Source organism: Gopherus flavomarginatus, chromosome 2, assembly GCF_025201925.1.
Source record: "Gopherus flavomarginatus isolate rGopFla2 chromosome 2, rGopFla2.mat.asm, whole genome shotgun sequence".
Classification (NCBI taxonomy): domain Eukaryota; kingdom Metazoa; phylum Chordata; order Testudines; family Testudinidae; genus Gopherus; species Gopherus flavomarginatus.
Genome location: NC_066618.1, coordinates 247,365,985 through 247,381,058, shown reverse-complemented (window position 1 = coordinate 247,381,058; position 15,074 = coordinate 247,365,985). Strand labels below are relative to the sequence as shown.

The window sequence follows — 15,074 nt, the reverse complement described above, 5'->3', positions numbered from 1 at the left end:
TTGAGAACCCCTCCTGTAGAGGGTTTTAACAGTTCTTATGGCCGGAACTCTGGGCTTCTTGGCCAGACTACATCTCCTAATATGCCATGTGATTCCCCATGTGATCCCCTTTCTAACTGAGCTACATGGTGCACCAGGGGAGAGGTAGTCTGGCCAGCAAGCCTGCCCACAGGAGAGAAGAGCGGCATGAAACAACACAGCTATAACTTCCATGAGTTTATGCAATTCCCATGAGTCAATGTGGCACCATAACAGATGCAGTTTAATGTTGAGCAGACTCAAAATGAAAAGTTTCACCATTTCCAAATGGAAATATTTTGGAACTTTTGTTCCATAAAATTTTTTAATATTTCAACTTTTTGTCCCAATTCAGGACAGAAAAAAAAGTTGAAATATTGGAATTTCCCATAGGATACAGATTCTGATTTTCACCTAGCTCTAATCCCTCAAATAATGGGAGAGATCCATATAGTCATTACTCCAGTTTTCCACTGACTTTCACTATGACTGATATGCATTAGAAGAATGGCATAGGTAACCATATGCAGTGCCTACCGGCTCTGTGCCTGAATCTAACAGTCCTATGGTTTCATTGGTTTTAAATGTTTAATGCAGGAGGAGGGGAATGGAACAACTTGCTTCTCCAAATAAATTACCTGCTGCAAGTAGCGTGAACCCTTTACCATGTTAAAAAGTTTACAGGACAGTTTTGGTGTAAATATATGAGATGTTAATACTGAACCTAAATAACTCCAGGACTTCTACATCACCAGCACAGTCACAGAACATTCCAGAACACTCATGGTTATGACAGCATGATGTGTAGTCTGTAGAACTGTTTATTGCTATGGAACCAAGACTCCAATCAAATAAATTTAATTTAATCTTAACACTCAGGACACTGCCATCACCTGGGATTAATTCTTGCTAGACTTTGGCCAAAAACATTCTACAATCTTTACTTCTCAGCCAAGGGCTCTCAACCTGCGGGTCATGAGCACCTGGCCTTTCCCATATTGCTAAATCGGAAGGGGGTCCTCGCTATATGGAAAGGGACGCAGGATGGAACAGCTTAAAAACTAGTCCTGTGCCATTTCAGGGCTGGTGAACTGCCTGCCCTAAATGGTGAAATAATTGATGGAAACTACAAGCAAACTATGGACTATGTTCTTCTCTCTGTCTTTGCACCAAACTGATGTCAAGAAGTGTACTTGCTGAATGAAGGTAAAAGATGGCCCTACATCTTCTCCCGTATTTGAGTAGATACTCAATCTTCCATATGATAGGCTTGGGGCCTGCCCAGCTCAGAAAATGCCTCTCTCCCCATGTGATTCCGACAAAGCTGTGATCAAGAGAGTCACTCAAGCTATTCTGCCCTCAGTTTAAGTGAGAGGGAACCTCTGATAAGTTGTTTTCCAGATGAGGTCATCAATGCTGGAATTCACTTCCCTCTTGGTTTGCCAGAACTCAGACCTTTATCTTTCAGAGCACACTGCAAAGCCCATCTTTTGTCCTGGACGGTGGAAGTAGGGTTGCCACCCATCTGGGTTTTGCGGATCAAAAAGAGGACCTTGCAACTCTAAATGGCACCCCAACCAAAAGTCTGGTTACTGAGATGTCGGGGGAAGCTCCAGGTCATTAACCTGCCTCCTATCTCCAGGCAGGCTCCTTGAGACAATCTAGTGAGTGACAGGGGAGGGGGCAGAGGGGCGTGCAACAGGCGTGGGGACTGGAGAAAGAGGTGGAGCAGGGGCAGGACCTTTGGAGGAAGAGGCTGAGCAGGGGTAGGGCCTTGGGGGTCCGACCACCAGCAATTAGAAAGATGGAAATGCTAATTGGAAGTGAGATAACAAAAGCGGTCATTATAAACCTATTCCTTTGGGCACAGACTGTTACATGCTGCCTGGGCAGAGCCTCAGGTGCTATAAACTGGCAGAGTGCTACTGAGGGCCCTGGAGCTACACTGCTGGTGTCAGTCTGGGAATCAATTCCCTGTCATGGCAGGGGCCTCAGGCATTGGGGGCACTTTAGTGTCTTGTTCTCTGCTTGTGGCACACAACAGCTTGGTTTCCTGAGGACTAAAATGCTGTAGTTTCACTGACATAATTGGGCTCAGCTTAAGAGTGTTTGGTGAAATGTAATGGCAGGAAGTCAAGACTATATGATCTGTTGGTCACTTCAGGCCTTAAACTCTATGAAACTATTAAATCAGCGGAGCTGTTCTGAGGTCAGTGGAGCTATGTCAGTTTACACTCGCTGAGGCTCTGGCCCCATGTTTTGGACCATCTGTGATATAGCATCTAATGATTATGATTTGACTCCATGCATCTGAAGAAGTGGGTTTTTTACCCACGAAAGCTTATGCCCAAATAAATCTGTTAGTCACCAGACTCCTTGTTGTTTTTGTGGATGCAGACTAAACACAGCTACCCCTCTGATATATGATTTGTTGATCGTCTAATGTATTTTTTAAGTTTCCTAACGCACCTACTTCTGTGGACGAGGGCTTCAATTCGAAATCCAAGAAAATAAGTAAATAATAAACCTCTATTAAAAACATACGCCTAGACCCAACAAGGTCGTGTGAATAGGACTGGTTGGCCAGTGCTAGGAGGAATAAGAGAATGCCCTGACTCACATAATTTCCTTCTCTTTTCTGATTGCATGCTGAGGCACGAGCTTGCTTTCTCCTAGCTAAGAAAACAGAGTTATTTTCCTATGAACAGACTAAAAAACCCTCATGTCCTTTTAAGAATATTCCTGTTAACCTATTTGGTCCACCAAAAGAGAATATTTTGCAAATTGTTTGCTAAACTAATCTCAGTATTTTTGAATATGTTGTTTTATTTTATCTAGCAATACAGTCTATGCTGCTTCTGTGCACTAGTGTTTGCTAGACAATCAACACTTCTTCTCTCTTTCCTGGGAGGGCAGAGGGGGGAGGGGGAGAAAGGAAGGGCTGAAAGTACAGCAAAGAATTGTTCAGATTGCCTAGATCCCTCCAGGAAGTGATCTTTCTGCTTTTACTCCAGACACACGCCTCCCAGCTAGCCAGCAGCTCTAACTAATTAGCACACGTGATGGGAATAGGAAACAAAGCCCCAAACAATAGTAGCGTGGGAACGCAGAGTAAACTGCAATTACATCGCCCCCCCTCCCCAAATTAAATAAATATATAAAAGCTGGCGACAATAAAACCAATAGCATGGGAAGCAACACAAACCGCACTGGGCAGAGGTGAAGATCAGTGTTTGCTGGCCGAGGAACAGCAGCTATTATTTTCATTCCATACTTCAAGTATATTGAGGCTGCTTCTTTCCCTTTTGTTCAGGGTTGGGGCACAACAGAAAAATGTGTTTGGGGAATTTCAGCACTTGCCAGGTCATGGGGGAGGTCAGGCCACTTTTGTTGGGAGAGAGGCTGAAGAAGAAAGAGGGCAATCAAATATCCTCCTGGAGACAGCTTACAAGCACATGTCCCATGCTGTCAGGATGATAGGCTCCAGTGTGACACTTGCAGCTTGTTGTCTTGGTGCCAAGCTGAATACATTTGGTATATGTTAAATATGTGAGAAGTGGCCACCACTTCCCCAGCAGATCACAGCTTTTAGACTTATTATAAGGGAGCTATTGTGTGGGATTAGACACATTTGCTGTGGTTAAGCACTCCTAGTTTGTGCTTTTTCCCCTGCTTCCGTTACAGCAATATTATTAATCATGACTATCTAGGTATTTATGCAGAGCCCATCACTGTGGCATCTGAGCACTTAGAATGTAATAGATCAATAGTCACATAATAATGACTTTGGTTTTGTAACAAGTAAACATACAGGGACTGATTCTTGTTTTAGCTACACCACTGTAAATCAGGAGTCAGGCCTTGTCTACATTGAGGAAACTGACTGGCATAGCTAGTCCAGAATTAACTCCTGCATATGGACACTCTTTTGGAATACAAGGAAATTCATTCCAGAATAATTACTCTGCTTCCAAAAAAGAGTACTTATTCAGGAATTAATTACCTTTATTTCAGACCACAGTGTCCACATGAGGAGTTATTCCAGAATAACGATGCTGGTTGATTTCCTCATATAGACAAGCCCTAATTTCACTGAAGTCAAAGTTACACTGATTTAAAAATGGTATAAGAAAGGTTGGAATCAGGCCTTTTGGAAGGCCACATGCCTTAAATCTCAACATGCATAATTTTCAGTGTGCTGACTTCATTTTTGTGGTACCTTTAAAATAAAACTGCTTTTACACCCTCAAATTTGGACAAAAGAATTCAGTGCTACCAATCTCAACACAGCTACTTATATATACATCCTTAGATCATTCTAACAAACAAAAAGCTCCTTAAAAATACGGCACTCAGCAGAGATGAGGATCTGTCCCAGTTTTGGCAAAATCTGGCTGACATTTTGATTGCATTGTTTGTGTTTATTATACTGTTGTCCCATCTTAAAGATATAAGGGAAGGGCAAGAGATATTTGTTGATCGCAGGATTTGATTTTTGATGTTCTCACTATAGAAGATGGTTGAATGGTCTAGGTCCTCACTTTGAAATATTCAGACTCTGTGGAAACATTCATTCAAAGAGTCAAATCCAGCCATTAATTTTTCAAAAGTAGACAGAAATACTTTGCCAGTTCTCTAAGATAAAATCTTAACCAAGGTCCTGGCTGCTGTGTAAATTCCCATGGCAAGAGAAGGGATTAGCTCTGGTTTCATAGGCTGAGATTTCCCTCAGTGCAGTGTGCTGTACAGCAGTGGTTTTCCTGGCTCCTATCATCCACCTCAGAGGTGGCTGTACTTCCGTGGGACTGAATGTATGTAGTTAATTAAATATTTAAAGTTCTTTCAGCATGAAGGATGATGCTACATAAATGTGTTAATTTAAGGACAAACCTAAATACAAGTTAGCCCACATGTGTGTGCATCTTACACCTGATCTGCAAAATGCCTAGTTCTTCCTGTACAGGACCTCTCTGTGCAACAGTGATGAGAGATTAGTATCTTCAAAACGGTAATAAAATTTTACTATGATTTGCTTTGTCCCAAACTTTGTTTTCCAACAGCTAGAGTGTATGCTCCAGTTTCACTTTTCTTCTTACCAAATGAATTTTTGTTGTAGGGAAGTTGCTCATAAAACCAGATACACTGTTTCTGTTTATACGTTTGAACGAAGGTTGCCAAAAAGGCAGGTTTTCCCTATTAAATATCATAAATTTAAACAGTGGTTTGCATTAATGGCAGTAGGTGTGGAAGCTGCTTTCCATCCTAACCACTTAGTCAGAAATGACTAATACTTATTTTTGTCAACGCTGCATCTTAATAGCAAAGAAAACTCAAAAAAGATTTTACACTGTAAACTCTTTGGAGCAGGCACTGTCGTCTTACATGCCTGTACACCACCTAACAAATTTTGGGCACTACTATTACGAGTAATCATGCCGAAGAGCACTGTAAAGATGATTAGACAGAACTTTCCTCGGTGAAGGAATCTTACGGGGCCTAACTTGAGGTCACAAAAACAAGAAGGTTCCTGGTGAATAATTCTGCTCTGTCCCACTGTGTCAAAGTATTGCAGGAGTCTGAAAAAGATGTCTCATCAAATAGACTTTTCAGGAAACAGACATCAAAGAAAAACTGCATAAATCTGGGAGAAATTATATAGCGAGCACAGATAGACTGTATCATGTTACATAGCAATCTGCCATACAATCAGCCTTGGACAATAATGTCAAACGAACAACGGGATTAAAAAATATCTCTGAACATGGTGAAGCTGTATCTGGGCAGATTGTACCTACCCTCTGACTCATACCTCAGGGCGTTGTCTCCTTACATAGTTTGGCAACACTTCCTTGACCTATCTTGCCAATAAAGTATTATTGAACTGAATTGAAATCATTAGGTGATCTTGTAATATCAAGGTATATTTACATACAAATAAATGATTAAAAAGTGTGTTACAGTTGCAAATCAAACACTGAAAAGTTAGGAAATTCCAGAATTAAGGTTGCAAATGCAACTTTAGTTCAGATCCCTGGCGCATATATATGTGTTATGATACAGTCTTGAGTCACATGATCACATAGTGTTTTTCTACAAAACCTCCACCTCATTCAGTGTGGATGTTTGTCTGGGGATGAATCAGAATTGTGTAGTAAAAGAGGCTGTTGTCTGTAGGCCCCCTGCCCCATTAGTGGCAGAAGTGGGAATTTGTGTGGTGGATATGGAAGGGAATTGCAGGAGGTGGAAGGATGGTCTGGTGGTTGAAGGTGTGAGTATGTGTAATTATGTAGCACAAACACCATGCTAAACTGTGCAGGGGCTATAATCATTTAAGGCAGAGTTTTTATGAAAGTAGTTATAGTACATCTGTACCCTTTTGCACCTCTTCCTCCTTCCTACCATTTAAAAATAGCCATATAAACAAAGATATTTCTCATTGTGATCTGTTCACATTCACAGTAAGCATATCTCTGAAAACTTGTGTAACATGTTGAAATCAAAGTTTAAAAAAAAAAGAAAAAAAATGCAGAAAAATCTCAGTCACATCATCCCTTTAAAAACAGCTGAGACATTAGTGGCTAATACGTAAACCCCTTCATTAATCACACTGGTGTACAAGTATTGAAATGACATGGGACAATCTATTTGAGTAAGAATCTCATCTGTCTTAAGAACATACAGCTCTCATTCCCATTGTATCTGAAAACATATTTATCCTCAACACTCCCAGGAAGGAGCAAAGTATTCATCCTAGTTTTACAGATGCATAGCACTGATGCAGTCCTATTTGAAACAGGATTATGTTAACAGGCACTAGGCACTTTTAGTTCTTACCAGCAGGCTCTACACAGGGTGGTTAGAGAGCTACACAAATCACAGCCCTGTAGGCTGGACTCTGTAGTGTCATGTAGATAAGCCCTTCATCACACATGAAGTTTGTCAGAGCAGAGAATTTCACCTTGGTCTTCCAGCTTTAAAGGCTAGTGGCTTAAATCAGAGAACCAGCTTTCCTCTGCAGCCTAGCTGCTCACCAATGAGTTCACAGTCTAGCCCAGATATGTTTTTGCAAATGAGTTGAAGGATTGGAGCATAGTATAAGACAAATCCAAAGACTCTACGAATTTTTTGAAATCCTCTAGAAAAAAAATAGTCTGGACTGCTGTCATAAGATGCCGATAACACTGTTCTTGCCTAACCGTGTTAAACACCCTTACCAACACAAGATTTAAAATCCATTTAGTGGCACAGGCTTTATTTCACAGGATTTGTGCTTACAATGAGGACTTTAATGTGAAAGTTTATCCCAATCCTTGGCCAATTTGGAGATAATGTTGAATTTAAAAATGTCTTGGTGAATTGGACATTACTAAATGCATTTTAATTTAGCACTTATACCTTAGTCTAGTATCAACTGTTCCAACCAATACATGGCCTGGCCCTAGACAGAAGGTACATGACAGACCTTGGGGTCCATCAAAATTAGCACATCCAAACTGAAATGCTAGATCCAAACTCTTGAACTTGGGGCAAGTGTTGGTCACTGCTCAAGCTCATCTCTGTTAAAAATCACAAATTCACAGCACCGCTTAAAGTGCATGATAAATTCTGCCAACTCCTTTTTTAATGCTTCTATTGATTTTCAACCAGTTACCTTGATTCCAGGAAAGCATATTTTAAACAGTGAGACTTGTACTGAAAATGAACATATTCAGGAATGAAATATGTAAAGAAACATGCAAGATTCAGGGCTGTAAACTCTGGAAAAACTGGTGCTGTGGTTCAGTAAGTTCTTGGTGGGAGGGTTAAGATTTTCAACTCGCTGCAGCATGAGTGCCAGAGCCACTAGTTGAATTGGGAAAAGTAACCATAGTAACAGTGAATTTCCGGGACTCGGTATGACAGGTTGATGGGATTACTCTTCAAAGCAGTTGCTCCCTTGGGAGAGAAGACTTAAAGGGTGGGGTTTGAAGTTAATTTAGTGCACACACTAGAACAAGGGTCAGCAGTGGCAGGTCTCTGCTGAAGGGAAGCCTACAGCAGCAATAAACAACTCCCTTTCAGTGTTTTGACTAGTATCGAAATAGCCTAAGGAAGCATAAAACAGAGAAGAATGGTGGAAAAGTACACACAAAATCACACAAACTCACTCAGAATGATAATTATGATCAAGAATTCTTAGACATGTCAGGCCAGAACTTTGGGCTTGCCATGGCAGCTTTGCAAGCACTCCTGCTTGACTGCCTCTAGTGTAATGGGTGATTCCAGAGAGAAAGTGGGGGGTGGATGGACCCCTTCTGTGCTCCAGTAGTCCCTGGCTCTCGGAACTGCCCCTTGGGGACAAGGGCAAATGTTAGACCAAACCTGAGAACCAGTGTGACGGCAGCATCAGAGGGACATAAAAGTGCATTTGGAAAGCTATTTTGCTCTGTTTCTCCTGATCCTGTGCTCAGTTGGAGTGGATGATCTTTCTAGACCAACACATCTTTTAACATTTCTTATCTTATGATAGTAGCTGATAGTAATCTGCAATTACTCAGACACAGGCCCACCTCCGTGCTGTCTATTTCTGTACATCATTTTTGGGAAATCAGTAACTGGAAAAAACCTCTCTAGAAGTTGTCTGGCCTCCTTAGTCAATGAGAGGAAGTACACATGAAGAGTAAGACTGTATGCTGAAAATCCTTACGGAAATCTCTGTAAGTGAAATAGATTACTTAACATAAATTCATTTCTAACACTCCTTTAAAAAGTGCAAAGGACACCGTCTTTGTTATGAAATAATCACCTGCAAATCTGTCTGAAAATCCTCATTCCCTAGCACAAGACAGACGAGTAACCCTTGAGCCAAAACAGAGTGTATTATGTGCCTTATATTGCATTTGCACTATTAAAGCTCACATGGCCAAACACATTTCTCTCTTTGTTTAAAGCCCAATCTGCTTCTAAGCTCGTAAAAGCCAAATGCATGGCCAGAGAATGTTTATGATTTACAAATGCTTGAAAATAGATTTAACGGAAAAGCTGACCCAAACTTAACTCTAGCTTTACAAAAGGGGCAGATTAATTTAAAAAAACATTTCTTGGGAATAGATGGTTTCTATCTTATTCCAAAGGCTGGTTGCAGGCAACTGCAGGATCTTTCTTTCGGCTAAACTATAACTGTTGGCTGTGCCATCACTGGCTTTTATCTCTTTGGCTCCATTTCCTTTCACTCTGCCAGAAGCCCCTTACAAAAATGTTATTGTTGCATTTACCAATAATATGGGCAACTCACTGAAATGTACACTGTGAAGCTGCGTGAATAGCTAAGTTAAAACAAATGGGATGCTTAAAGCAACTAGGTTAGTAGATGGAGCAGATGAGCAGCCCTGGGAAAAGCTAGGTTTCCTGGTGCTGCCTTACTGTGTGGCAGTGGGTATCCCTTAAGTTTTTTTGTGACTAAGTTCCCCATCTGTGAACTCAAAACTACCCACCTAGTAAAGAACCCTTCTTTGAAAGGCCTTGTGTAAATTAAGTATTAACTGTATTACTGTTGCATTTAGGAGCCCCACTCATGGACCAAGACCCCCCATTATGATTGGCCCATCAATGATTATTAGCCAGGATGGGCAGGCAGGGCTGGTGTCCCTAGCCTGTTTGTCAGAAGCTAGGAATGAGCAACAGGGGATGGCCCCCTGGATAATTACCTCTTCTTCCTTCTGGGGCACCTGGCACTGGCCAGCGTCAGAAGACAGGATACTGGGCTAGATGGACCTTTGGTCTCACTCAGTATGGCTGTGCTTATGTGTTGTACAAACAGAGCACATGGCTGATCTCTGCACCCAGGAGCTTACAGTCAAAGGCAAGAGAGAATAGAGGGCTACGACAGATAACAGGACAACACAAGTAACCAGCGAGCCAGTACCCTTCAGCCTCAGGGGCTGTGGCCTTGGTACCCCAGCAGCCAGTCATCAAGGTTTTTGTTTGTAGGCATCAGGCCAAGGGCACTTCGGAGGCGAGACTGGAGAGAGGCCAATGAGGTGCCCCTGCAGGTGTTTACCGACGGGCCCCCAGTTGAGGGCCACCGTGGGAACACGTATGGAGGCGCCTGGTTGCCACTGCACCACAGCTAGCAATGGCGGCTGGCCTGGCGGGCTGATGGCAGGGCGAGGGGGCATTTCCGTAGCGAGCCAGAGCCCACCGCCGTGACGGGCCCACCACACGAAGGGAGCTCACGGTGTGACACTCCCTCCCGGAGCGGCTCCGCCGGCGGGCGGGGGAGGCACAGAGGGAACCGAGACGCGGCCGGAGGCTGCCCCGCGGGGGTTGGCAGGGCCAGCCGGGCTCCCCGCGCGGTGGGCGGCTCAGCCCGAGCGCAGCCGCCGCGGGGCCTGTCTGTGCCACGCCCGGCGGCCGGGGGAGGCTCACACGCGGCGGCCGCCGCTGCCGCACGCACCGCCCAACGCCGCAGCCGGCCCCGATTGGCCGCCAGCCGGGCACCGAGCAACTTTCCCACGGCCGCTAGGCCACGCGTGCGGCTCCGCCAGCGCCCGACTGGCTTCCGGCCCAGCCAATGGCGCAGCGACGGGGGCGGGCTCCGAACGCGGCCATGTGTCGCTCCGAGCAGCCGCACCCCAAGCAGCGCCAGGGCAGGGGGAGGAGGCGTGTCGCTGGCCGGCCTCCCCGCCGGCGGCTATTGGCTGCGACCGGCGGCGCGTCCGCCAATCAGGACAGCGGGGCCAGCGAGCGGCTACAATGTGATGTCTGTGGCCGGCGGCGCCTGGCGTCCCCCCTCCCGCGGGTAAGAGGCGAGGCGTGGGAACGGGATGGGGGAGACGGAGCTGAGCGGCAGCGGGGCGCGCACTGAGCCAGCCAGCCCGGGCTCGGTCCTGGAGCCTCCCCTGCCCGGCAGCGGCAGCATGAAGCGGGCGCACCCCGAGTACAGCTCCTCTGACAGCGAGGAGCTGGACGAGCCCGTCGAGGTGGAGAAGGAGAGCGCGGACGAGAATGGGTGAGGAGCGGAGCGGGGGCGCTGTGCCCGAGGGTGCGTGGGGCGCGGGGGCCAGGGGAGGTGCCTGTTTGCAGCGATCCTCGGGGGAGCAGCACCCGGGCCGTGCTCCGTGTCCGCCGCGGGCAGGTAGGTTCCCTGCCCTGGCGGCTCGCACCTTTGCCTCCCGGAGTCCGCGCGCGGAACCGCCTCAGCGCTCGCGTTGTTATTATGGGAGCGGCTGGGTTGATCCTTCCTTACAGCCCCGTTTCTCTCGCTCCCGGCGTCTGCGCTAACTGTTTGTGGTTCATTTCAGAAACTTGAGTTCCGCTCCAGGTTCAATGTCTCCATCCACCACCTCCCAGATCCTGGCCAGGAAAAGGCGCAGAGGGGTGAGTCCCTTTGCGCGAACTACTGATACCCTCCCAGGGTCGAGCTGCTTTGCCCCAGCCTGCCCTTTGCAATAAACGCTGAAAGCCTGTCTGTTTTACTCATAGATCATCGAGAAACGTCGCCGGGATCGAATCAATAACAGCTTGTCGGAGCTGAGGAGACTGGTGCCAAGTGCTTTTGAAAAGCAGGTAATTCACATTGGGCTCTAAGTATAATTAGTATAGGTGACTCTGTCACAAGAACTGCAGACTGGAAGTGGTGTTGCATTTTACCCCTTTATAGTTCATTTTGCACTATTTCTGCCAAACTCTTTTAGATCTTCTAAAAATTGACCTATTCTACCCCCTCTCCGGCTCTCTCTCTTTTTCAAGGGATCAGCTAAACTGGAAAAAGCTGAAATTCTGCAGATGACTGTGGATCACCTGAAAATGTTGCATACAGCAGGAGGCAAAGGTAATCTTTTATCTGAGAACAGATTCAATAGTCCTGAATAAACTGTGATTACAGCAACAAAGTTGTAGTAAGACCAAGCAGCATCCTGAGCTGTAACTGAATGTCCCACAGATTTGTCATCTGACATGCTGCATTCAGTGGGAGGAGAAATATAATGGAAGTATGTATATACTTCTGGGTAATTCAGTATTTCCTCTTACATGGAACATTGTGTAGTCTATTTACTGTTCTATGTTAAGTGCAGATTACGCTGTTGTAGACTATAGATAGATGCTTTGTTGGGAAAATGATTTGTTATCCAAGTTTCTGTAACGTTATGGCAGCAGTGTGAAGTGAAGTAACTTTCAGCTACTGAAGAGAAACAGGAGCTTCCTTCCCCCACCGCCCACCTAAAAGTTGTCTATTTGGGATCTTTTTGGCTGTTTAATGTTATAGGTTGAAACGGGTAGTGGAGGAGCTGACACAAATGACAATGTATAAATTGATGTTTGAGAACCGACAGCTAGTCTGTGAAAATGGCCTATGATAAGTTTACATGTGTGTGACTAATGAATTTCACTGTTCAGTGGCTTCATGTCCATTGATGTAGCTAGCATTGAAAAATACATCTCTTCTCTTCGTGCGTTCTTTGCTGGTAGTGTGCAGTTTCAGCTTACACATGCCAATCTGCAACTGGTCCTGGGACTGGCAGCATGACAACACTGATACTATAAAAGAAAAACGTGTTAGACCATAGAAGAGTTTTTGGAAGCCATTCTGTTGTTGGGGAAAACTGCAACTATATAACCGTCACATTCAAATGAAATGTGCTTGCAGGGAGTGTGGAGGATGCAGTGTAGCCAATGACTAAAAATGGTATTTTAAGACTCCACTCTTTGTTCCTTTTTCTTAGGCTATTTTGATGCCCACGCTCTTGCTATGGACTATCGGAGTTTAGGATTTCGAGAGTGCCTGGCTGAAGTAGTCCGGTATCTTAGTATTATTGAGGGTCTGGACACTTCTGATCCTCTTCGAGTTCGGCTGGTGTCTCACCTCAATAATTATGCCTCTCAACGGGAAGCAGCAAGTAGTGCCCACACAGGCATTGGACATATTCCTTGGGGCAGTGCCTTTGGACATCATCCTCACATCACTCACCCGTTGTTATTGCCTCAGAATGGGCACAGTAATACCAGTACCACAACGTCTTCCACAGAACCACATCACCAGAGCAGAATTGCTGCTCCACATGCTGAAACTTCTTCACTGAGACTGCCCCCTAATGGCAGCATTGGACCAGTGCTCCCTGTGGTCACCTCTACTTCCAAACTATCTCCTCCTCTACTGTCCTCCATGGCATCTTTGTCTGCGTTCCCCTTTTCATTTGGTTCATTCCATTTGCTGTCGCCTAATGTACTCAGTCCATCTGCACCAGCACAGTCGGCAAACCTTGGCAAGCCCTATAGACCATGGGGGACTGAGATTGGAGCCTTTTAAGAACTAATGGTTTAGCGCAGGGTGAGGGAAGCTTAAAAACTCAGCTGAGCTGGTTTTATTGCCAACTTCAATTTTAAGTTCTTAAGTAACTGAGGCAAAGGTACAGTTCAAGCTTAACAAAGTTTGTCTAAAAGCTGAAGTGTTTTGAGTTTTTTTACATTTTTGTATTAGCAGATTTAAAACAAACAAAATGAGTTGTTGAAGTTTGTCCAAAAGTAAAATCACACTAGTAGATGTTAACACTTGTGATAGGTTTATGCTGAGTGTTTAACTCATTTTGTAAACAATTTGTCTCAAATGATTCTATTTTGCCTGAGAACATTGGACTTTTTTGAACATTTAGTGTATTTTTGTCTATTTACTGTTAGTGACGGCTTATTTTTAGTTTTAATTTTTCAAAACTGCTATTCTCAGCATTAACGTAACTTGTGTTTTTGTTAATATTTTGACATTAAGATGTTCTATAAGGACATATTCTTTTGTATACTATATTCTGAGTTTTATATTTCTGAACAAAGCGTTGACAAATCAGATTGACCAGGTTTATGCCAGAAAAGGAATTCTGTGTCACGGGCTGGATGGGTTTGGTGATCTTATCCTAGTGGACATTTATCACAACTCAGAACCACTGCATTATTTCTTTTGGCATAAGGAGGGGCACTTTTTTTTGCTCAAGAGCAAACTACTGCTAGAATAGCAAAGGTGCTACTGATCAAATGTGAATTGTTTTGGTGTTGATTTAGGTGGGGCCATGGGGGAGGGAGACCAACACCTTACACCACTTTACTGGCCAGAGCCAATTGTAAACATTCTTTCAATTGTGTGGGCTCAGAACCTGATCTTGGTTACAATGGAGTACCCTAAATTTATACTTGGGTAACTGTTTTCATCAGCTTCAAATTTGCACCTAAAATAAATTGTGGTGGTATTTAAATAGCCAAAGGAATGGTACAGTGGAAACCTGTTCGGTCATAAGCTTGTTTGGTAACAAATGTGTTCTCTTAACTGGTCAATTTTCTATTGTATATTACTTTGAGATGCACCCAGAGGTGATTCCTCATATTTTACAAGGGCTCTGCGGTATTCCTGTATATATTCTGGTTTGGGTTTCATGAGACTCTCTCATTTTGAACAGGTTTATTCTGTCAAGAGGTATTCTTTAGTGGGCTCCACTGAATTGGGTTTGGTCGCTTTTGTATTTGTGGCTAAATAAAGGAGAAACAACAAACTATTTTGAATGACATTTTTGTCTGATGTGTCAATGGGGAATTCTGTAGCCACGGGTACCCTCTGAGAGGTTGCAGAACTACTACTTGTTCTTTCTGTGACATATAGTTGCACAGTGATGTTAAGTATGTCTTTAAATGTTACTGTGTACTTTTCTACTACGATTCAGTACACAGAGTAGTGCTATGTCTCATGATAAAGCCACCTGTCAGAATCAGGCTTAAAAAATGAGTATTAAGATTACTTTTTTGCTTTTCCCATGCTTGCCAGTCCAAGGAGGCTAAGGTGAAAGACACCAACATTGGTCTAGAGAGGAAGGTGAAGTTGCACTGCACATGCTGGTAAAAGCCACTGCAATTACTTAAGATTTTTTTTTTTAAGTTAGCATTAGGAACCTGTTGATGCTGCCTCACACATGAGAGTTTTGTTTTGCCCAAACATCTATGTGAGTTCTGCAGATAAAATTCAAATTCATTTTACATCCTATGTGTTTGTACAGCATTTAGCATGATGGGGCTCTGACACTGATTGGAATCTGTGT

The 15,074-nt window shown here is 44.0% G+C and overlaps 2 protein-coding genes across 2 annotated transcripts in view; one reads left to right on the top strand and one right to left on the bottom strand.

Annotated features, from left to right (window-relative positions):
• The window catches only part of LOC127045143 (uncharacterized), a 1,042,790-nt gene that overhangs the window by 307,918 nt on the left and 719,798 nt on the right, over positions 1–15,074 (bottom strand). The gene's annotated exons all lie outside the window — the stretch shown is intronic.
• HEY1 (hes related family bHLH transcription factor with YRPW motif 1) lies at positions 10,825–14,549 on the top strand. The gene is made up of 5 exons (XM_050941213.1): positions 10,825–11,008; positions 11,301–11,376; positions 11,482–11,565; positions 11,749–11,830; positions 12,723–14,549. Exons 1-5 carry the CDS (start codon positions 10,917–10,919, stop codon positions 13,304–13,306), a joined length of 918 nt encoding a protein of 305 aa, XP_050797170.1. The 5' UTR covers positions 10,825–10,916; the 3' UTR covers positions 13,307–14,549.